The sequence below is a fragment of the Rattus rattus genome, chromosome 6 (genome assembly GCF_011064425.1).
Source record: "Rattus rattus isolate New Zealand chromosome 6, Rrattus_CSIRO_v1, whole genome shotgun sequence".
In the NCBI taxonomy this organism is placed as follows: Eukaryota; Metazoa; Chordata; class Mammalia; order Rodentia; family Muridae; genus Rattus; species Rattus rattus.
The window spans coordinates 62,234,285-62,256,723 of NC_046159.1; the positions used below are offsets into that span (position 1 = coordinate 62,234,285).

Here is a 22,439-nt window from a genome sequence, read left to right on the forward strand (position 1 = left end):
AGAGAGAGAGAATAGGATTCCCAGAGGCGTGGCTATGCTTGCTTCAGTGGCAGCCAGTCTGCTAGCCTAGCTTCTGATAGTGAGCAAAGGCCCCAGGGAAGTTAAAAATAGGCAAAGGCCAGGGCCTTCCGGGGAGAGGAGCTGAGACCTGCTACACAGGGTTTGTGCAGCCAAGAGTGGAAAGACATCTTTTAAGGGATCCAGAGGAAAGGAGTAGTAGCCCTGCCCTCACCCGGTCCAGCTGAAGCGCAGTTGGGCCACTTCTATCTCACAGCCTCAGTTTCCCCTGTGGTGCCCCACCCCTCTCCTCTGTGTCATATCAATATCCAACATTAGTCTGACATTGCTAGGGAGTCTTTTTCCTGGCTTTCAAGAACTCCCCGGCGGTCGTACCTGCAAACACCGCGGAGCAGTAAGCATCGCTGATGTCGGAGTCCGGGGTGTGGACATTCTCTGCAAAGAGAATGAAGACTCGCAGCATCGCGAAACTGGAGGGGCAGGGTCAAGGCGCAGGCGGAGGGGCCCCCTCAGGAGGGAGGCCGACTTGGATGAATGGCTGCCGGCTCACAGGTGTTGTCCTGAAGAGGAACAGGCTAGTCCAGGCGGCCCCAGTGGGCTAGGCTAGGACCCCGCCTCCGGACGGCCTCACCCTGCTAGTCAGAGTGCGTTGCGAGGAGAACAGGGGCTTCTGTTCATTTCCCACCCCCGCAGTTGTACTCCAGCTCCATGGAACTGTAATTCAATGCCCCGCCACCAGCTTTCCCAATGACACGGCACTTTGCATTAGACCCTGAGCTGCGGACTGGGCGGTGGCCGCAATGGCCTGAAGAAAGACGAGGGCTTCAGGCACGCAGTGCAGCCCAAATCTCGCTCCCGGACAGAAGAAAGTTGGGCTCCACCCCTGACCTTCCACCTCTCGCCAGGAGCTGTGATTTGCTTGGCTACGCTTGGCTCTTGCAGTGGCCACGGGGACGTGATAGCTCCTCAGAAGCCGGTCAGACAGCCCCAGGGAGGAAGAGAGATCCAGGACTTAGAGCTGGGAGCAAAAGCACCTCTGGCGCTTTCGCTGAGAGCTCAGAATTTCATTGGTGAACAGCGGCTTTAAAAAAGTTTGCCTCCTTTCCCGACTGTAAAAGTAACAAATGCTTTAACCCAGTGGCTCTCAACCTTCCTAATGCTGCGATCCTTTAATACTAATAATATAATTAATAATAATAATCCTCATGTTGTGGTGACCCCCAATCATAAAATTATTTTCATTGCTACTTCATAACTGTAATTTTGCTACTGTTATGAATTGTAAACATCTGATAAACAAGTTATATGATATTCGACCACTGTGGAATGATTGCCCCCCCTTCAAAGGGGTCAGGACCCACAGGTTCAGAAGCACTTTTACACAAAGGAAGATAGACGTTTTACCTATGGTTCTTTAAAACAAAACAAAACTGTGTTAAAATAGGATTCAGATATTTACCAATCCAGGCTCCCCTCTGAACTTGTGACATGTAAGTGACAATTTTCATGGACTACTTGAGTCAAAGGATCTGTGCCATGTCTTACTGCCTCATCTAACTTTTCCCTTGTATCATTACAATTTCGTCCCAAACAGTATTGGAGAGATGAAACAGCTCAGTTGTTACGAGCACTTGCTGCTCTTGTAAGAGAACTTGGGTTTGATTCCCAGAACCTATCTGCTGTACCCCAAAGTATTGAAGTTCAGTTGGGGGGCCGGATGCGTCTTATGGGCCCTTCTGGCACTGCATGCACATACACATGCTGGCAGAACACCCATACATATAAAATAAGTCTAAAAACACAACATTTTCAAGACCAGTGAGATAGTTCATCGGGTAAATATATACCTGCTAGCAAACCTGAGTCCAGTTTCTAAGACCAATATGGTGGAAGGAAAGACAGGGCTCAGCCAGTTCTCTGACCTCCACAGGTCAGTCTTTCTCCCTCTCCTCCTCCCCTCCCCCATTCTCTCATTTGTTGTTTTGTTTGCTTCTAGTACTCATTCCTGAGCTGCTTTTCTACACCTGACCAGATCCATCCTCCCACCAGCTCATCTGTGACTCATCTTCTAAGGATGGCCACTGGGGTGAGCCATCAGCTGTCAGTAGAACCTTCCCGGCAGTGCATCAGTGTGGTCAACAAACCAAGGCAGAAGAGCCAATCAACTATAGTTGACTGATTGGGCTCCCAACTGTGACTTGATTGTGACAATGAAATTTCCTGTGCCCACTGAGGGCCCTTCTGATTTTCTTTGCCTCTAACACAATATATGATTGTGGGGAAGAGCAAAGTGAGAGTTGGGAATGTAATAATTTATACAAGGGGTATGACTCAAGTCTCAAGTCCAGCACTGTGCTGGATGATGGGGTACAAGCAGAAGTGATACAGTCCCTGTTATGTGTCCAATTGCACTCCTGCCCGAGGATTGATATCTCAAAAACTTAACCCCTAGTACTTTTGTCTTTGACACAGGGTATCATGTATTTCTGGATGGCCTCAAATTAATCAAGTAACCAAGGGAGGTGATTAAGTCAAAATGAGGCCATTGCAGTGAGCTCTAATCTAAGTGGTTTTTTCTTTCTTAAGATTTGCTTTTTGGGCTGGAGAGATGGCTCAGTGGTTAAGAGCACCGACTGCTCTTCCAGAGGTCCTGAGTTCAAATCACAAATCCCAACAACCACATGGTGGCTCACAACCATCTGTAATGAGATCCGGTGCCCTCTTCTGGTGTATCTGAAGACAGCTACAGTGTACATATATAAAATACATAAATAAATTAAAAAAAAAAGATTTGCTTTTAATTTTAAGTGTGTGTGTGTGTGTGTGTGTGTGTGTGTGTGTGTGTGTGTGTGTGTTACATACACACAGATGCCCAAGGAGGCCATAAGAGGGTATCAGATTCCCTGAGGCTGGAAATACAGGAGTCAGTTCTCTGCCTCTACCATGTGGATTCACATGCCATCAAGCTTAGTGTAAAAAAGCACCTTTGTCCTATGAACCATTTTGTTGGCCCCTTAGTCTATTTTTGAAGAAGTACAGCTTGACTCTGCAGATGCTCAATGTAACATGAACTGACATGATGGAGTAGCTAAAACTGGATCTGAGAGACATTCAACTAGCTGCCTCAAATACAGTGTGTCTTACTTTTCTACCGCTGTGACAATTTATATGAGTTCATTGGTGGCTTACATTTTCAGCAGGTAAGTATACAGCAGGCAGACACGGTGCTGGAGCTAGAGCAATAGCTTGAGAGCCGGTCTGGATCCACAGAAAAAGCTAACTGGGAATGGTATTGGCATTTGAAACAGCAGAATCTACACACCTCCTCGACAAGGCCACACCTCCTAATCTTGCCCAAACAGTTCCACCAGCTGGGAACCAAGCATTCAAACATATAGTCCTATGGGGGACGTTCAAACCAGCACAGCATGACTAAAGAAATTTGAAAAGAATTGTAAGACATCCTCAACTCCTCTACTTTATACAGCAGGCATTATTCAAACTTCCTACTCAGTCTAACTTTATTCCCCAGTATATAGGATTTGCTTAATGTTTTCTTTCTAAAAAGAAACACCACATTCTCTGAAACTACTCAAGTTAAACAGAAAAGATTGTTTTGTGAATTTGGAGGGAGCATACATTATGGGCTATTTTTATTCTTAAATTATTTAACTCTCTCTCTCTCTCTCTCTGTGTGTGTGTGTGTGTGTGTGTGTGTGTGTGTGTGTGTGTATGTGTTACAGCACATATGTTAAGATAGGAGGACAACTTCCAGGAATCAGTTCTTTTTCTCTATTATGTGGACCCTTCTAAGTCATTGATCCTGGGTTCCAGTTTTTATTCCTTCTTGCCCATGAGTGCAGAGGTGGTCCTCGGAGAAGTTATCTGCCATTTCTGGCTCTCACTTTTCGCCCTAACCTTCATAAACACCCTTTCCAACACCTTAATGAATGGAAACTTCTGTCTCTCTTCTGAAGCTTCAGGTCCAGGGTTTCCTTGTCACTGTGTAGGGGTACCCATGCACAGAGAAGGAGATGATCTATCCTAAGATTTGAATTCAATTCCTTGAGGAACTTTAGGAAGTCAGTGGTGGACACTACTTGACAGCAAAAGGTTAGCCTTTTCCTGATGGGAGTTGGATATCACAGTTGTGATCTTGTTGGCTGAATCCCATCCATTTCCTAAGTTGAGGCCTCTCAACCTCTTGCTTTCAGTTCCCAAGCTTGGTTTCCATGGCTTCAGCCAGCAATCCCAACAATACTGTTTTTGTGAGTCCTTGCACACTTTGCTTAGGGTGAGAAAACACTTCTATTTTTTGATGTACTTTGGTTATGAAAGTCAAGACGTACCAAGCAAGCTGGTATTCAATATTTCTATTTTCTCTCCTTTGGAGTTATTAGAATAAAGGCAGAAGTGAAGAGGGTGGGAAGTATGGAGCTTAAGAGTGGTGATGGAGCCCACAAAACTCTCCAGAGGAGGCATGCCTGTCTGTATGACCAGGATTTTTGTGGATTGAGGGTTTATCTAGGAAATGAAAAAAAATAACTATCCCATTTCCACATTAGGCTAGAGAGAGTATACTGAACAATTTAATTTCCTACCCCATAACCCTGTAGAGGCAAGAAGGTGATCTCCTTCCTCTCCTCACCATAAAGGGTCATAGTAGACACCCCTATCCCAAAGACTAGGTTAACAAGAGAAGAACACAACTTTATTTGATCATAGTTTGATACAAGAGACTTCAAAACAAAGACCAAAATCAGGTTTGATCCAAACCTATTTTAATGTTTGAATTCAATGATACATTAACAGCTGTGTAGAGATGGGATTGAATTGTGTAAATGTGATGAAATATTTGATACAAGCAGTTTAAGCAAAGGTGAAGAAGGCTGGAGAGATGGCTTAGCAGTTGTGGGCACTTGTTCTTGTAGAGAGTAGACCTGTGTTTGATTTCCAAAACCAACATGGCAGCTCACAACTGTCCAAAACTCCAGTTCCAGGGGATCCAATATTTTCTTACCTCTGCAGTCATAAGGAACAGATGTGGTACACAGACATACACATAATTTTTTTTTAACTGGAAAGGGTGGATGTTCATTTTTTATTACATTTATTTGTTGTGGTTATGTGGGTATGAATTCCCTTGGCACCCCTGTGGAGGTCACAAGACAATTCAGGAGTCAGTTCTCTCAGGAAGGATTTGGCTCACAGTTTTGGAGGTTAGTCCACTATGGTGAGGAGGGTGCACCACAATAGAGCAACTCACATCTGGTCCTCTGCTTATGAGATGGTACTGTCCACTTACAGGGCAGATCTTGGGTCCATCAGTTAATCGTCCCTGTACATCAGTCACCTGCACATATGATTTACTTTCTAGGTACATGTCAATTCAATCAAGTTGATAGGATTAACCACCACAAACAGTAAGAGCATAATATAATTCTGAGAGACTATAGGGCAACACCCAGGAAGGCCTGCTCACTCAGGTTCCTCTCATCTGTTCTATATCACATTCCTCCCTGTAGCCCTTTCTTTTTTTTTTTTTTTTTTTTTTTTTTTTTTTTTTTTTTTTTGGAGCTGGGGACCGAACCCAGGGCCTTGCGCTTGCTAGGCAAGCGCTCTACCACTGAGCTAAATCCCCAACCCCCCTGTAGCCCTTTCTAAACATTCTTTTTTTTTTTTTTCCAGAGCTGGGAACCGAACCCAGGGCCTTGCACTTGCTAGGCAAGCGCTCTACCACTGAGCTAAATCCCCAACCCCGCTGTAGCCCTTTCTAAAATGAGAGTCTTACAACTGTCTATAAAAGTAGGCCAGGGAATTTAAAATTTTATTTAAAACTTAATTTTAGTGTGTGGATGTGTTTGTGGGGGGCAGGTATGAACATACAACAGTGCACAGGTAGAGGCTAGAGGACAATTTTGTGGAGTCTGTTCTCTCCTTCCACTTTTATTTGAGCTCTGGGGATTGAACTCCTGTCACCAGGCTTACACAGCATTTGCCTTTACCTGCTCAGCCATCTCACCAGCCCCAAAGAGTTACTCTATGATTAGGTCTATGGTAGTTTTCTCATTCTATGATGAAAGTAACTTAAGAGTTATGTAGTGGTTTGAATAAGAATGACCATCATAGGTTCATATATTTGAGTACTTGGTTCCCATTGGTGGAACCATTTGGGAAGGATTAGGAGGTGTGGCCTAGTTGGAGGTGTGTCACTGGGGATGGATTGAGGTTTCAAAAATGATTGCAAAACAGAAAGGATAGGAAGATTAAAGTGATCTTTTAGGGCTTTATGATTGGCTTTGTGGAGGAGGGGTTCTTATTTCTTTGACCTACATTGGAGAAGAGGAAGTCATATGGCTTGTCTTAGAGAAGAGTGTGAGGTGAAAGACAGGAAGATAGAAGGTGCTCACTTGTGCACCATTAAGATTTTTAGAGCTGGCAAGATAGTTCAACACATAAAAGTGCTTACTGTGCAAACCTGGTGATCTGAATTAAATCCCCAAAATCTATGGTGAAAGGTGAGAATCAACTCCCCCAAATTGTCATCTGACATCCATACTCACATCAAAATGCATACACAGAGAAGGGGGGGGAGAAGAGGGAAGTGGTGGGGGAGAATGGGAGGGAGATGCATTTATTTCCAGCACTTGGGAGGCAAAAGCAGAGACCTCTGAGTTTGAGGCCAGCCTGGTCTACAGAACAAGTTCCAGGGCAGCCAGAGCTACACAGAGAAACCCTGTCTCGAAAAACCAAACCAAACAAATCAAACCATAAAACAAATAAAAAAAGATCTTTGCCAAAGATTTTGCAATATTTACTTTGATATACAGCTTTTTAAGTTAGCATGCAAGAACAAGGTTTTCTTACGGCATTTTCACACTAAGCCATCCTGTGTCATTCGTTCTTCTCTCCTTGGTCCTCTCTCATGCCCACTCTGTCTGGTTCTCTTCTTTTTTAAGTCACATGTATCACATTACCTTCTCCTCTTCTGCCTCAAAATTTCTTCCTCCTCTTTTACATTTGTTCAATTCTTAAATCTCTTCCTGGAGTTAACAGTTTCAGGTTTTCCTTTGGGAGAGAAAATTAACAGAGCTCCCAAGTTGACCATTTTAAAAGACAGTCCAAATCAAGGCTAATCATTTTCACTCATATGAATTCAAGACTTCTAGGACCATGTGCCCTGGTCTGTAATAAGAATAAGATATACTAGGAGAAGAGAGGAAGGTATATACAATAATACCAGATGGATCCCTGTTAACACAGGATCACAGATATTTTGTTTCTCTAGAGTTTTAGTTTACCCATTTGTAAGGTAGTATAGTTGTGATGAAGATAGTGAGAATAAATTATAAAGTACTATTTTAGGCTCACCCAAAATTAGGACTGTTTTACTTCTTCTGCCTATATGGGATTTTTTTTTTTTCAGCTTTGGTTGTTGTTGCTGACCATAGTAGGTGCAGAAAAAACGAGTGTGTTCAGAATTGAGTGTGGTAAGAACCTCTGTTCTGAAAGGACTCATGATCCCTTACCAAGTAGAGAGAAGGTTCTCTGTTGAGCTGTGAGAGCACAGCTCTAGGACTAAGACACTAAGTGGGTCACTATATATGCACAGGTTTTGAACTTATTCCAGAGGCTGTGTCTCTAGATAAGATGAAGCTTCCCCTCACACACATACATATACCAATCACCAATTCATATACACTCTGTGGTAGTAATGTGTATCAATTGCACAGACACATACACATATGAATGGTTACATGTGAAAAATTAGACTAAAGAATGTCTTGATAGCTTGTAAGCATTATCTAGTTTCTATGTAGTTAGTTCTAGGAAAGGTAAGTGCTTGGGTAAGTAGACAAAGATCTACCTTTTGAGGGTGGGCAGGCACCATACTGTTAAAGGTCTATGCAGAACAAAAAGGGGAAGGCCAATGTATTCTCTTCATGAGCTTACATATCCACCCTTTCCTCCAGCCTTCAGTAGCCCTTTCTCCAGGCCTTTGGATATTAGCTCTCTTGCTTCTTCAGTTTGGAAGTAGCATGTTGTAAGACTTCTTGGACTCATAATAGTGCAAATCAACTTCTAGAATAACTGTTTATTATCTCTCAGTTGCTTTCTCCACATCCCATTGGTACTTTTTCCTCCAGAATACCAAATATCACACAGGGAAATCTTCTAAGGATGAAGGTAGGAGGCAAAGTTGATAATGAGGGTCCAAACTTATTTTCCTCAAAGTGGTATTATCCCACTTGATGGAAGAGGCCATGTCATCCTATAACAAACCAACTTTAACAAATATAAAGAAATGTTTCAGGTCCCAGTAGTGAGAGGTCAGGTACAGGTGCTAACTAGGCCCCTTGCTAAGATGCAGAATAAGGGCACAGAGAGAACGGATGTGGTTGAAGAGCTTACATATGGCTGTTAGGCTGTGTCCCTGAGCACAGACGAACCAGCGAGCTTTCTAAAATTCATATACCAAAGACTCTGTTTGACTGCTGGAGATACACAACCAGAAAGGCCTAGTGAGCATCTCAAGAGGAGGAACAAGTGAGGACACTTTTGCCCCTCCTTGGCTAAAAGTTAAGGCTTTGGAATAGAAAAGGTACTAAAGACTGTAAATAGCTGGGCACTGTGATGTGCACACCTGCACTAAGCCTCAGGAGTTGAATGAGGCAGGATTTAAAAAAAAAAAAAAGTACTTTATCACGACAGCAGGAAAGATGCCTTGAAATGGTCTCAGGAGTCTTTCGATTCAACCTCAATGCAAAAGTTAAAATTCCATTACCTTGGTATTCTCATGAAGCTGGCCTGACAGGCATGCAGAATGTTAAGAATTTACAGGGTCATAGAGGCTTCTGCCCAGACTTCAAAGGATAGCCCAGAAGGCAGCCAACAGTTGGAAGGGCTGTTTAATTCCTGTAGGATTTTCTCAAGGAAGGTGCAAGGAGGTGAAACTCGAGAAACAGCAGGAACTGCAGAAATGTGGAAATACCAGGCATGAAACGCCTAAGGCCACAGGGAGCAAGCAGCACTACCCTACAAGACAAGGTGTATGGACCATGACTAGCAGGGCCAAGGTCATGGGACCGACCAAGATTTTTGGTACTTACGTCATGTCACTGTGTTTCCAAATACCTGACATGTGGCTATAGGAATTAATGTTTGCTTGCTGAGTTTTGGACCTGTTTGAGACTTAGCCTTCCTTGCTAATCACCCACTTTTTCCCTCTTGGATTGTTTTCCCTGTGCCACTGTGTAAAGAATGTAACTACTTGATTTTAGTAGCTTAATAAGTATTTGCCATCTGTCAGAGATGACTCTGAGCCCTTGGAGGACTATTGAAATGAACTAAATACACAATGCATTAGGATGAACATGACCCTATAAGGGCCCAGGAGGAGAGCGTTATATTTGAGTATGAAATGTTTCCACAGGCTCTTATTTTGAAAACTTAAGTCACAAAAAATAACAAACAAAAAAGGAATAAGACTGATCACTTACTCACGTGTGCTCACATCACTTGCCTTAGGAGAACTGAGTGGGGATCTGTGTTATGACCTTGAGTCTCCAGAACTATGAGCTAATATGTCTATTTTCTTTATAAGGCAGCCAGACTCAGGAGACTTTTTATAACAGAAATATATAATGCAGCTTTTCATTTTTTGTTTTTACTATCAAGTTGCCAGAGTATTGCTCCATTTTATATGCACATCAGCATAAGTAAGAGTAATCTAGGAGCTCAACAGTTAAGAACACTGGCTGCTCTATCAGAGAACCTGCTTTGTTCCCAGAATTTATATAGTGGTTCATAACCATCCTTAACTTCAGTTCCAGGGGATTAGCTGACGCTTTTGGCATCTGTGGTGCCAGGCAAAGTACATGAATGCAAATATATACTGGAATACGAAGAATGATTTAGTTTCTCCATTCATTGTCAGCACTTTTTTCTTATCAATAATTTATTCTCACAGGTGTGTAAGGATAGGTCACCATGGGTTTGCTTAATTTTTTATTTTTTTTAAGATTTATTATTTATTATATATAAGTACACTGTAGTTGTCTTCAGAAACCAGAAGAGGGCATCAGATCGCATTACAGATGGTTGTGAGCCACCATGTGGTTGCTGGAAATTGGACTCAGGACCTCTGGAAGAGCAGTCAGTGCTCTTAACCCCTGAGCCATCTCTCCAGCCCTTAATGTTTTGTTTTGTTTTTTTTTTTTTTTTTTTTGTTTCAGAGCTGGGGACTGAACCCAGGGCCTTGCGCTTCCTAGGCAAGGGCTCTACCACTGAGCTAAATCCCCAACCCCCCTTAATGTTTTTTACATTGTTTTTTTATGCATACGTTTTCCAGCCTGTATTGATTCCCAGGAACTGAAGTTAAAGACAAGCTGTGAGCCACTATGTAAGTGGGTGACAGAGCAAAGACCGAGTCATCCGTAAGAACAGCAAATACTCATAGCCACAGTGCCATTTCTCCAGACTAGTACAGTTTTTTCAATGACTAACAATATTGTTTAGTGTTAATTTATATATCCACCTTTGCAAACTGTATGTCTGATGATTGCTAATATGCCACTTAAAAGTATTGTTTTAAAACCCACCCCTTTGGATTTTTGACTGATCTGAAACTCACTGGGCAGACCAGGCTGGCCTGCTCAGCCTCTATAGTGTTGGGATTAATGGTGTCACCTTGTGGGGAAGACTATATATATATTCTAACCTTTGTTAGAATTTATATTAACTCTAGAGAGCATTTTGTTTCATTAACTTTTCTATTGTTCGCCTAATTTCACTACTTAACTATTTTGCTTCCTTTGGGTTTAGTTTGCTCTATTTTCTAGCTACCCCCACCCACTTTGTACTGGAACCTTAAGGTAGGTGCTTACCTAGTTATTTTGGGATCTCTTTTCTCATTTAAGCATTTCACTATTGGCATGGGCTATTTGTGTGTGATCTAATCGTCAAATGTTTAGTAGTTGTTTGTTATTCTGCTGCAGGTTTCTAGTTTTAACTCTACTACACCCCAAGAACATGATTTATATCAGCGTTCCTCAGGCACTTGAAAAGAATGTGCATTTTAAAACACATTGTGTTGTGTGAAATGTGCTATAAATACCCATTAGATATTGTTAATTGGTAGAGTTGCTTTTGGTATAGACCTGAATTTATTACATGCAACTTCTAAAAGCTTATGGTACTGTAACCTGGCTTTACTTTGAGGCCCCTCTTTAACAGTTATTTCTTCCTTTTGTGTTTAACTCTTCATATCTAAGCTACCCAGAGAGCACTTAGCACAAGCTATATAGTCATGCAGTGCTTCATGCTCACGTTCTCAAGTAAGTCTCTCAGAAGGACAAAGCATGTTTTATAGACAGATGGTCAATCAATATGCACACTCACATACACACTTCTAAGTTCAGCACTTACCTCAGAAACCTAAACAGAGATGTTGTACACCGTTTTCGTTATGAAGATTTAAGTAACTCAGAGCTAAGAAGTAACTACAAAGCTCTGGATGTCCTAGAACTCACTGTGGAGCCCAAGCTGGACTTGAATACAGAGATCTGCCTGCCTCTACCTCCTTGACTGCTGGGTTTATAGGTATGTGCCACCATGCCCAACCTCCCTTTTCTGTTTTGAGATAATATTTCTCTATGTATTATTTACCAAGCTTGCCTGGAAATTTATAGTCAAGATGGGCTTGCAATTAACAATCTTTCTGCCTTAGCCTCTAAGTGACAAGATCACAGATTTGTGTCAACACCCCAGCATGCAAATAATTCCAATAAAACCTCCCCTTAAAAAAGAAAAAAACTTTAAAATTTTCCCAAAACGTAGCCCTCTCCCAAAGAAAATGATAAAATTAACAAAGAAAGTTACCTGATTCCAAGAAAGGTAATATAAATTGAACAGGAAAAACATAGACATTTAAAAATATACTAATATACTTTTAAAGTCAGTTCAGAGGAATTGAAATATTTTATAAAATCGTTAACACAAGATTTAAAAATGTAATCATGGTAAGTGAAACTAAATATAATTTTGGATTTATCTAGATGGTGGTAAAACTACTACAACTCCCAGTGAAAAGTGCATATACATTGACTGACAAGGTAGATAATTTAGCCCTGGTACAGTGTATTTCTGGCCGTGATGCCTAAAGCAACATCAAAGTAAACAATCTGACGGGCTGTCTATCATCCCACAGTTCCTAAACTGTAATTCTTTTTGTCTGTTTGAGTCAGGGACCTACTATGTAGCCATGACTGGCTTGGAACTTGCTTATGTAGACCAGGTTGGCTTTAAGCTCAAAAAAGATCCACCTGCCTCTGCCTCCATAGTAATAATTTATAAACAGTAGATTGTTCCAGAAATTTGAGAATTATAACATCAGAATTTAAATGGCTCCAAGCTGAGGAACAAGTCTCACTAAAGTCAGGGAGGGAGGGAAAGAAAGAGGGGAGAGAAATCAGGTATTTTTCTGACTCTGATGAGGCACACAGCACTGTCCATAGCAGTTTTAACAGACAGAAGCAATCAAATTATAAGGTCTCTAGGACCAGGGATGTGCTGTAAACTTGGTTTAATGCTTGCATTATGGGTTCCCTTGTCTAGGAAACCCAAAGTCCTACCCATTTCCCTGCAGGCGCCCACCAGGCAATTAGAGTATGTGATGGTTTGCATATGCTTAGCCCAGGGAGTGGCACTATTAGGTGTGGCCTTGTTGGAGGAAGTGTGTCCTCTGGGAGTGGGCTTGGAGACCCTCCTCCTAGCTGCCTGAGGATGCTCAGGTTATTCCTGGCTTCCTTTGTAGAACTCAGTTCCTCTTGCACCATGCCTGCCTGGATTCTGCAATGCTGCCATGTTCCCGCCAAATGGTAATGGACTGAACCTCTGAACCTATAAGCCAGCCCCAATTAAATGTTGTCTTTTATAAAACTTACATTGGTCATGGTGTCTGTTCACAGCAATAAGACCCTAGCTAAGACAGGGTGGATTATGCAACTAGTGCTACGGGGATTGGAGCTCAGAACAAAGCACCAGTCTGACACATAAAGGGCCCTGGGTTTCCTGTGCGAAAGAGCCTGAGGAAAAGGCAAAACCAAAACCAATAAACATATAGAACTTCCAATTTATAAACTGACAACATACAACTGGTCTGCAATCAATAAAATCTAGATCAAGTGAAATACTTCTCAAACTATGTATTAGATTATTTTTTTCAACTGCAGATGAGTACTTTTCCAAAACATACAAAAATAAAATATAAATATCTAGACAAAACACCGAATCCAATAAAACCCCTAGTTTACCAAAGAAATTACAAAAAAATATATTTCATATGTTTATATTACATATAATCCTGGATGGGAAGTGGTGGCAATCACCTTTAACCCTAGCACTTAGGAGGCAGAGGCAGGTTGATCTCAATGAGTTCAAGGCCAGAGGGGTCTACTTGAGGAGTCTACAGATCAAGTTCCAGAAAAGACAGGGCTATGCAGAGAAACCCTGTCTTAAAGAACAAAACATTTAAGCCAGGCACTCAACTAAGTGCCTCATGTGTATGTATTAGGCAAATGTCCTATCTCTGAATCAAATGCAGCCCTGAAAAACTATTAATAATTATATAAAGGCCCACCATACAATCACAATGTATAGAACTTATTTGGATTTGGGTTCAGACATAGCTTTAAAAAGAATAATGTATGCATCTGTAACCTGGGAGGGTAAAGAAACAAGAGGATCCCTCTGTTTGTTAGCCAGTCAGTCTAGCTAAGATAGAAAGCTTTGGGTTTAATGAAAGAACAATCTCAAAAATTAAGGTGGAGGGGGCAGAGACTGCTCTAACAGAGAAAGCAGGTTTGATTCCCACACCCACACGGCAGCTCACAATGCCTGTTACTCTGGCTCCAGGGGATCTAATACCTTCTTCTGGCCTCTGGGGCCATCAAGGCATGCTTGTCATGCAGATGCATTTTTTTTTTCAAAAGGCAAGTTTCTGTAACATTCATTAACAGAGAATGAAGTAAAAATCTAAAATTTTATAGCAAGATGGCTCAGTTAATAAGGGGTACCTCTGGGGGCTGGGGATTTAGCTCAGTGGTAGAGCGCTTGCCTAGGAAGCACAAGGCCCTGGGTTGGGTCCCCAGCTCGAAAAAAAAAAAAAAGAAAAAAAAAAAAAATAAGGGTACCTGCTGCCAAGCCTGATGACATGGATTTCATTCCTAGAACCCACATGTAAGCCATGATACTAACGCACGCACGCACGCACGCACGCACGCACATGCATGCACACAAGAATAAAAGTACTTCTTATAAAGGCCAAGGTGAATGTGGCCTACTTTTGCTTTAATGTCTACTGGTAAAATGACAGAAACTTCTACAAAGTGAGCATCAATCTAAAGTCAACTCTCCACCAGTAAGCAGAATCTGTTATGAACATGTACTTCACAGCAGCAAGATTAAAGAAAGGTAAACATACTTCTGAAAACATCAAGAACACTTTTATTAAAAAAAAAAAAAAACTCAATAAAAATCTGCTGCTACGAGAGTCTCACAAGGGAAAATTATTTGTGACACAATTGTCATTATTGGTCATTGGAATGAAACAACCCCTTATCACTTTCATGCTTTAGCAGTTCCTTTTACACTAACTTTCAAATCCTGACACATTAAGAAAGTAGCCTTTTCCCAGATAATTAAAAGGAAATAAGACTTTCCTACTAGGTGCTAAGAATAAGGACCAACACTGACCCAGACAATGTCTAGGCTGATGAAATCTAAAGCTTCCTTGGTTGCAAATATTGGCCTATTTTTCTCCTACTATTTAGAATCTTTTCTTGTTACTTCTTTTTTTTTTTTTAAAGATTTATTCATTTATTATATATAAGTACACTGTAGCTGTCTTCAGATACACCAGAAGAGGGCATCGGATCTCTTTACAGATGGTTGTGAGCCACCATGTGGTTGTTGGGAATTGACCTCTGGAAGAGTAGTCGGGTGCTCTTAACCGCTGAGCCATCTCTGCAGCCCTTCTTGTTACTTCTTAACTCCAAGAGCCTTGACAGGCACAAGCCAACATTTTCCCCTTCACTTCCCTAGTTAGTTGCCTGTATTCTGTAATGTATCGTGGGCTGAACAGAGTATGCAATTAGTTTGAATGGCAGAGGAAAACAAAAGGTAGTATAATCTTCACTTTAAAAACATTTAAAAAGTATTCTAGCATAATTTTATGTGTATAGGTATTCTCTGTCTCTCTCTCTCTCTCTCTGTGTGTGTGTGTGTGTGTGTGTGTGTGTGTGTGTGTGTGTGTGTGTGTGTGTGTGTGTCTGTGTCTGTGTCTGTGTAGTACCACAAGCATTCCTGGCACCATGAAGACCAAAAAAGGATGTCAGATTTTCTGCAACTGGCGTTAAGATGATTGTGGGCCACCATGTAGGTGGCTAAATATCAAACATATATATATATATATAAAAGCAGCCGGTGCTCTTAACCTCTGAGCCATTACTCAAGCCCCAGAACTTCACTTTCTGTTGGCTGTATAGCAGAACCTTCTGTGCTGTGGTGGGCTGCACCTAAAGTGAGATTTTCTGAGTTGCCGCTTCTTTCTATTATTAGTTATACAGAAATGCCGAGGGGTCAGAAATGAAACCTACTTAAGTTAGCAGATATGTCTGAAGTATTGACTGATCAGGAAGGATGGGGTCTAGCCTCTATTTAGAAAACATTCAGTTATTTTTTTTTTTTGAGGCTTTTCCAACTTCTTACACACTAAATTATTTAGATGTCTTAAAATCATATTTGGAAATCCATAAAAAGTAGAAACTGCTCTGTATATCTAAACTAGTACTTCCATGATCTGGCAGGTCCTTTCTACAAACAGATAAAAAATAAAGCTTTCCTAACACATATAAAAGTTAAGCAATATTTCACTCAAACTTACCTTGGCCAAACATGATGTTATCTCATTATGCAGAAAAATTGAGCACGTAAGAATCAGACCTATATACATGAATAGCTGAGACAAAGTAACACATCATGCTATTACTTCCAGTAACACATGGACTGCCAAATACTCTACATCCCGGGGATGCAAAGAAGAGCCTTGCCTGTATCCAGAGGCAAGCAAACCTTTACAAATCAATACAAACACAACAGTGTTGAAATATACAGTAGGAACATTTATTTTAACACTTCTAAAAGGTATTTCCATGCCTGATGATTTGATATAAAAATCAAACCCATCATATTTTCCCATCAGTTTCTCTACATCAAGGGCAATCAGAAATTTGTACAACATGAATATGTTTCTGAAACAAAAATTACAAATTAAATGATAACAAAAATACACAAATCAACTGGACCCTAAATGAATCTCTACTGAGTTCTTCCCTCCTCTCCTCCATCACCTAGAGCTTCTTTCTTCAGTCTCATTCTGCTCCTTTTCCTTCCTTTGCTTGGCCATGAACTTCTGTTAAAAGCAATTTCAATATGAAACATTTGTTAGATGTTGTTTGCTATGTATGCAATCCTAAGAGTATTTCATTATATTTATTTTAATTTAAAATTTAAATTTAAAGCAGTATCTTCATTACATTCATTCCTTGCCCTAATAATCCTTCTGATATTCCATGATATGCCAGGCATTATGCTTGGGGCTTGGGACTTAGTAGTAGATAAGAAAAATAATGCATTTGTCCAAGTGCTTATCCTATAAAGAAGGAACCAAAGAAAAGCAAAACGGAAATCACTGTAGGTGGTGGTAATTAATATACCAAATATAACCAGAACAAAGCAGTAGTGTAGGGTATAACCTAGTGTTAGAAGTCCTTGCTGAGCCTGTCCTTATTCTTGGGTTAAATCCCTAGCACCACAAAATTAAAATATTAACAAAGAAATTATGTAAAGTTGATCTTTTTGTGGATGTAAGATCAAGTTTGCTTTCTTTTCCTTAATTTTGGTTTTATGGGACAGGTTATTCTATGTAGTCCTGGCTGTCCTGAATTCACTATATAGATCAGGCTATCTTTAAACTAAAGAGATCTGCCTGCCTTTGCCCGCCAAGTGCTGAAACTGGAGGCTTGTGCCACCCCAGGTGGGTTTTGGAGCTTGGTTTTTGTTTTTTGTTTTTTTTTTGAGCAAAGGCCGTTCTTAGTAGTTAATATTTGAGTAGAGACCAAAAGACAGGAAAGGATTAGTAATTAAAGGAATGGCATAATGACATCTGAGGTGTCAGGTACAAGGAAGGAAACGAGTAACAAGACAGAGGTAAAGACACAGACCAGGCAGGTTATGCAGTATCACAGAGAACCAGTCAGTATGTATATTACTCCAAGTGTGATAATATGAAGCAGTTGCAAGATTTTAACTAATTTCTTTCTTTTTAAAGCAAAGTTCCCTGATTAGCCTTCAACTCTATGAGTAGATTATTCTCAAACTCAAAATATTCACCTGCCTCTGCCACCAGAGTAACAGGATTAAAGGTGTATGACACCACATCTGGCCTCAGTCAAAAGACTTCAAATGGGAAAAAAAGCAAGATATAATAGGTTAAAAGCATAAGGAGAATAGTAAATTTAATAAAATGTGTGATGGAGGGGTTAGACATAGAAGTAAACAAATCTGGGTGAAACTCTAGGTTCAAGGTCTGTTACTAACTAGCTTGGTTTTAAAAGTTCAATACACAGAATGTATGAAACAGCCTCAGACAATCAGGAGCAGAACTACTGCTTCAGCCATGGCTAAAGTAACTCTCTAGAGCAGCACCTTCTCAGAACATACATAACAAAAAAGAAACTAACATTTTTCTTCTAACTAGAAATTGAGAAATACTAACATGTACAGGCATTTGCAACAGAACATTAGGATAAGCGGAGTCTTATAAAGGAGGTCTACAAGACACTACTGGCTTACACAGTCTGTTCTAGACAATGATATTGCTCTAGGAGAAAGATAAGGGCTAGAGACCACAGTAACATACAGTGACACAGAAAAACAGGGACTTTTCAACTTAGGAGCAATGAACTGGGATAAATACTCAAGTTCTCACAAAAAGTATATACTTTAGGCAGACTCATTTTAAATCAAAAGATGGTGACAACACTTGAAGATTTGTATGTGTTACCTCTGTATTTTGTTTGTGACGTGTGCTCTTGCAGTGATTTGCCATTGCTTTTTCACCTGAGTAGAAGAGGGAGCAAATTGGGCAGAAAAATCCAGCCTTCGGAACAAGAAAGTCTAAATCTAGAAGACAGGAAGAAAGAGACAGAGAAATCCATCAACAGTGTGTCAATCAATCACTTTATCCAAATCTGGCAAGCACACTTAACACATAGTACACCCCCCCACACACACACAGAGTACATACTGCTGTATACTTAGAACAGCAATGAAGCCATAAAACATGGATTTATTTTATTTGAAGATCTTGAACCTAGGACACTCTACTACTAAGCTCTATCTCCTAGCAGTTCAAAACATGCATCTTTATTCCAGAATCTCCAGAGAAGCCACAATGCTAATGGCTTCGATTGTAGGTTAAAGAATGAGAGAGTAGTTGGGGATTTAGCTCAGTGGTAGAGCACTTGCCTAGCAAGAGCAAGGCCCTGGGTTCAGTCCCCAGCTCTGAAAAAAAAAAAAAAAAAAAAAAAAGAATGAGAGACTAGAAAACAAACATCTCAAAAACACCCTGTTAATGGTTAAAGATGGAAAAGCTGCACAATGCTGGGCTGCTAAACAAGTAAAAACCCTTCAATTCAGCATAGTGGTTACAAGCAAAGTTTCCTATTAGTAACTAGAGTTTTTGCTTGGGGACATATAACCCAGTTTTTACCATAGCAGCAAACAGTACAACAAGAAAAAAAGCATAAAAAAAAAAAAAGCATAAAAAGTAGGATTAAATAAAAAATACCCTAGATAAGTTGTATTCAGGAACACCAGGCAAGGTTAACCTGCTCACTTTTGACTTCACAGGTATTAAAAAGCAAATGTCATTTTTTACTTTACCTCCAGAGACATCAGATGTCACTGATTTGCCTATAGAAGAGTCTTCAATCTTCCTGCGTTTTTCATCAGGTTCTAAATCCTTTAGTTCAGCTTCATCAACTAAAGTCATTAAAAGTTCAAGGAAAAACATGAAGTTATTTAAAATAGATTTGTCAAATTAACATTAGATATTTTCTAAATTTCAAAACTAATTTAAAATTCATTGAACTTTGAATATGCCTTAGTTAATGATTCCCTGATCCGAGAAGCAAATATAGATATATTCAATGGATGTAGGAGAAATAAGGCTAAAACCTATGTAAAATTTTATTGGTATAGCTTCAGAAAAGATAAGGGTGACAATCAGTATTATTTTTAGTTAAATTAGGAAACAGCGAGTCTCATGATATCTTTGTAATCTTCACATCATTGTGAAATACATTGTATTTGCTCCCACACAATAGTCTTGTTTTCATGCTATATATTTGTGTGTATGCGTGTGTGTATATATATATATGTATATATATATACACACATACATACACACATACATATATATACACATATATATATCTATATATGATCTAAATTCTGCACGAAACACTGTCCTTTCCTCAACCCTGTCACTTTCTTGTTCTCCCTTTCTTTTAGCCCTCACAGTCCTCTTCTATTTTTTTTTCCTTGATGTGTGTGACTAAATTCATCCTGAATCTGGCATGGGAACAGGTCTCAGGAGTCACAGTTTCTATGGCAGCCTTCTGGGACAGTGCATGCCATCATTAGGACAGGCACTGAATTTGACACAGCTACACACAGTCCTCCTTTTAAGAGTCAAGTTCTGTAGCCTTGGCAAGAGTTAATTTTAATTTGGATATTCCAAATTGGAGGGAAAGTATGAGATCAATGGAAATAAGCACAAGGAAAGAGTAATTCTGTCCTAAAGTTGTTCCTACCCAGAAACTTTAATCTTACCCATCAAATCTTAAAAGTCTATTGAGGGCGTATACATCCTTTCCTTGACTTGATGGTCAAACAACTCATTCTTTCTGCTTCTGATCTCTTATTTTCTTTACTAATGTAATAAATTTTAACTTATTTATTACTTTATCTGCTCCTGCCACTCCAAAGGCACATGTGCTTTAATAATGGACTGATTACACACTACAGTATTATATTATATAAAAGCTATATAATAATTAAGAGTAGACTAAAATAAATCATTTAAGTTTAAAATTGAGTTGCAAATGACTTTCTGAAGCTATTAGGTCTTTTGAGGAAATTAATAGAAAAACAATTATTAAAAGAACCATAAATCTTTGACAAAAAAACGAAACAAAAATACTAAGGAACTCACATTAGGAGCTACTGGTACAATACAACTATTAACTACAGCTTAGTGTAAAATTTTGTTATAGAAAAGGGATACCAATTTGGTCATGAGACATGATAAACAGTAACAAACAATGCCAAGAACTCAAGACTAAAATAAGAGGGGAAACATTTTAAAAATGTCTGGATCAGTGCTTCTCAACCTTCCTAATGCTCTGACCCTTGAATACAGTTCCTCCTGTTGTGATGACCCCAACCATAAAATTTTGTTGCTATTTCATAACTATAATCTTGCTACTGTTATGAATCAGAACCTAAATATTTTTTGGAGACAGAGGTATGTATACCACAGGGGTAGTGACCCACAGGTGAAAACCACTACTCTAGATGCTGTATTTTGTTGCTAGGGGGTATTCCAAAGGCAACACTGACTTTTGTCCCTTAATGACAGAAAGTTTAGTGTAGTTTATGTGTAAGGAGTCGATAAAGGTAAAACTCAAGGTGGCCATCAGAGAAGATTCATTCTCTTTGGTAAATAGAGAAGAAAGTAGTGAGGAGTTAGCTAGGTAATAGAAAAGGAAATGTTATCATCATTGGTTAGCAAATAAAATAAAAAGGTATGGAGGATGCAAGGAAGATAGAGGGATCAGATTCAAAGAACTTTTCCTCCAACCAGAGGGTAAAGACGGACTACAACGAAGATGGTGAAGGGACACTGTCATACTGGAAGAGGCTTCCTTTACCATTCCTAATCAACAAACCCTTTGAAATCAGGAATTACCTTAGCACTTTACTGCCAACAAAAGGAAGGATATTGGATATAATGACATATTAAATACAATGACAAGTTATCTGTTGGTGACAATGTTTATAATCCTTATTTGTATCAACTTAAATATTATTAATGCTGTTTAAGCATTCTGTTTAATTTATTGGCTGGATGCCTGGAAGCAACTGTAAGTAACAGATAGATTTGTTCTAGTGTCACTGTTCCAAAACCTCTCTAAATTATGAAGAAAGAAGTTTACAGGGCTCTTCTATGCCTGCCTGATGCCTTTCTAGTTTCTAGCTGGTTATACGTGAAAGCTCCATCATGATCTCATGCTGTGTGTTTTTTTTCCCCACCCAAATAGCCCCTTTACCTCCTTCACTCATTTGGAAGGCCTCTTCGCCTTTTGCTGCTTCTGCCACTTTTTGTGAGAGTGATGCTTTCCCAAGTCTAACTCTCTTCAATGGTGTTTTAGCTTTAAAAAGAAAGCCTAATTTATTGCTTCATTAACAGTATTTAAATTGCTTTAAATTTAACATATTAAACTAACTAGAGATTCTAATATTTTTTTGCAAAAAAACAAAAAACAAAAAACAAAAAAACCTTACATTTGGGGAGATTGACTTTTTGTTTCTGAGACTTTCTTATGTCTCTAAAGCTGAGTGCTAGATTTCGGGCATGTGCCAGCACACATGGCAAGGAAATAGTACTAAATAAAAATCTATGTTAAAAAGCAGTTTAGTTAGAATAACATCTCATGTTTTTCCTTTTGTGTTTTGAACAATTATTCCTTTCACGGGATGGCTTTATACTTTCCCTGGCCAATCCAAGGAGATATTCCTGATATTCCATTCTTACTTTAGTTAAAAATTTCAAGGTTTTCTTTCATTTAAAACAAAAACAAAAACAAAGACAGGGTTTCTCTGTGTAACAGCCCTGGCTGTCCTGAAACTGCTCTACAGACCAGGCTGGCCTTGAACTCAAGAGATCTGCCTGCCTCTGCCTCCTAAGTGCTGAGATTAAAGGTCCACACTACCACTACCTGGCTTACTTTTTTTTTTAACCTTTACAAAGTAAACATTTATTAACACATGAAATAGTTTCAATTATAACATCTAAGGAAACAAAATAAACTACTATTTGAATTCCCTCTCACCAAGGTGACTTTATTCTGTAATATAGTATGTCAACTGGGTTCAAAGTTTTCTAAATGGAAATTAATTTTGTCCTGCAAGCAAGCAAGCTGCTCTATTATTCTATACCATCAAAATCATTGTGCCATGTGTGGTGACTCTCACCTGTAATCTTGGCACTTGGGAAGCAAGAATATTCTGAGTTC

General features: G+C 39.7%; 2 protein-coding genes and 1 non-coding gene across 15 annotated transcripts in view; all 3 read right to left on the bottom strand.

Moving 5' to 3' along the window:
- Positions 1 to 686, bottom strand: part of Dysf (dysferlin) — a 194,656-nt gene extending 193,970 nt beyond the window's left edge. For all 7 annotated transcript variants that reach the window (XM_032906224.1, XM_032906220.1, XM_032906222.1 and 4 more), the window contains exon 1: positions 394 to 686. In XM_032906224.1, the coding sequence (XP_032762115.1) occupies positions 394 to 481 (88 nt within the window). In that variant the 5' untranslated portion in view covers positions 482 to 686. The remainder of the gene's footprint in view (positions 1 to 393) is intronic.
- Positions 687 to 16,178: 15,492 nt separating this feature from the next.
- Positions 16,179 to 22,439, bottom strand: part of Znf638 (zinc finger protein 638) — a 75,370-nt gene continuing 69,109 nt past the window's right edge. For 5 of the 7 annotated variants that reach the window (XM_032906234.1, XM_032906231.1, XM_032906233.1 and 2 more), the window contains 4 exons: positions 21,474 to 21,575; positions 19,024 to 19,122; positions 18,143 to 18,261; positions 16,179 to 16,489 (listed from right to left, as the gene is read on the bottom strand). In XM_032906234.1, the coding sequence (XP_032762125.1) occupies positions 16,424 to 16,489; positions 18,143 to 18,261; positions 19,024 to 19,122; positions 21,474 to 21,575 (386 nt within the window). In that variant the 3' untranslated portion in view covers positions 16,179 to 16,423. The remainder of the gene's footprint in view (positions 16,490 to 18,142; positions 18,262 to 19,023; positions 19,123 to 21,473; positions 21,576 to 22,439) is intronic. The other 2 variants (XM_032906235.1, XM_032906232.1) reach the window with 1 other exon arrangement.
- Positions 19,685 to 19,813, bottom strand: LOC116904680. Its single transcript, XR_004388378.1, has one exon. It is a non-coding gene; the product is annotated as a small nucleolar RNA SNORA5 (small nucleolar RNA).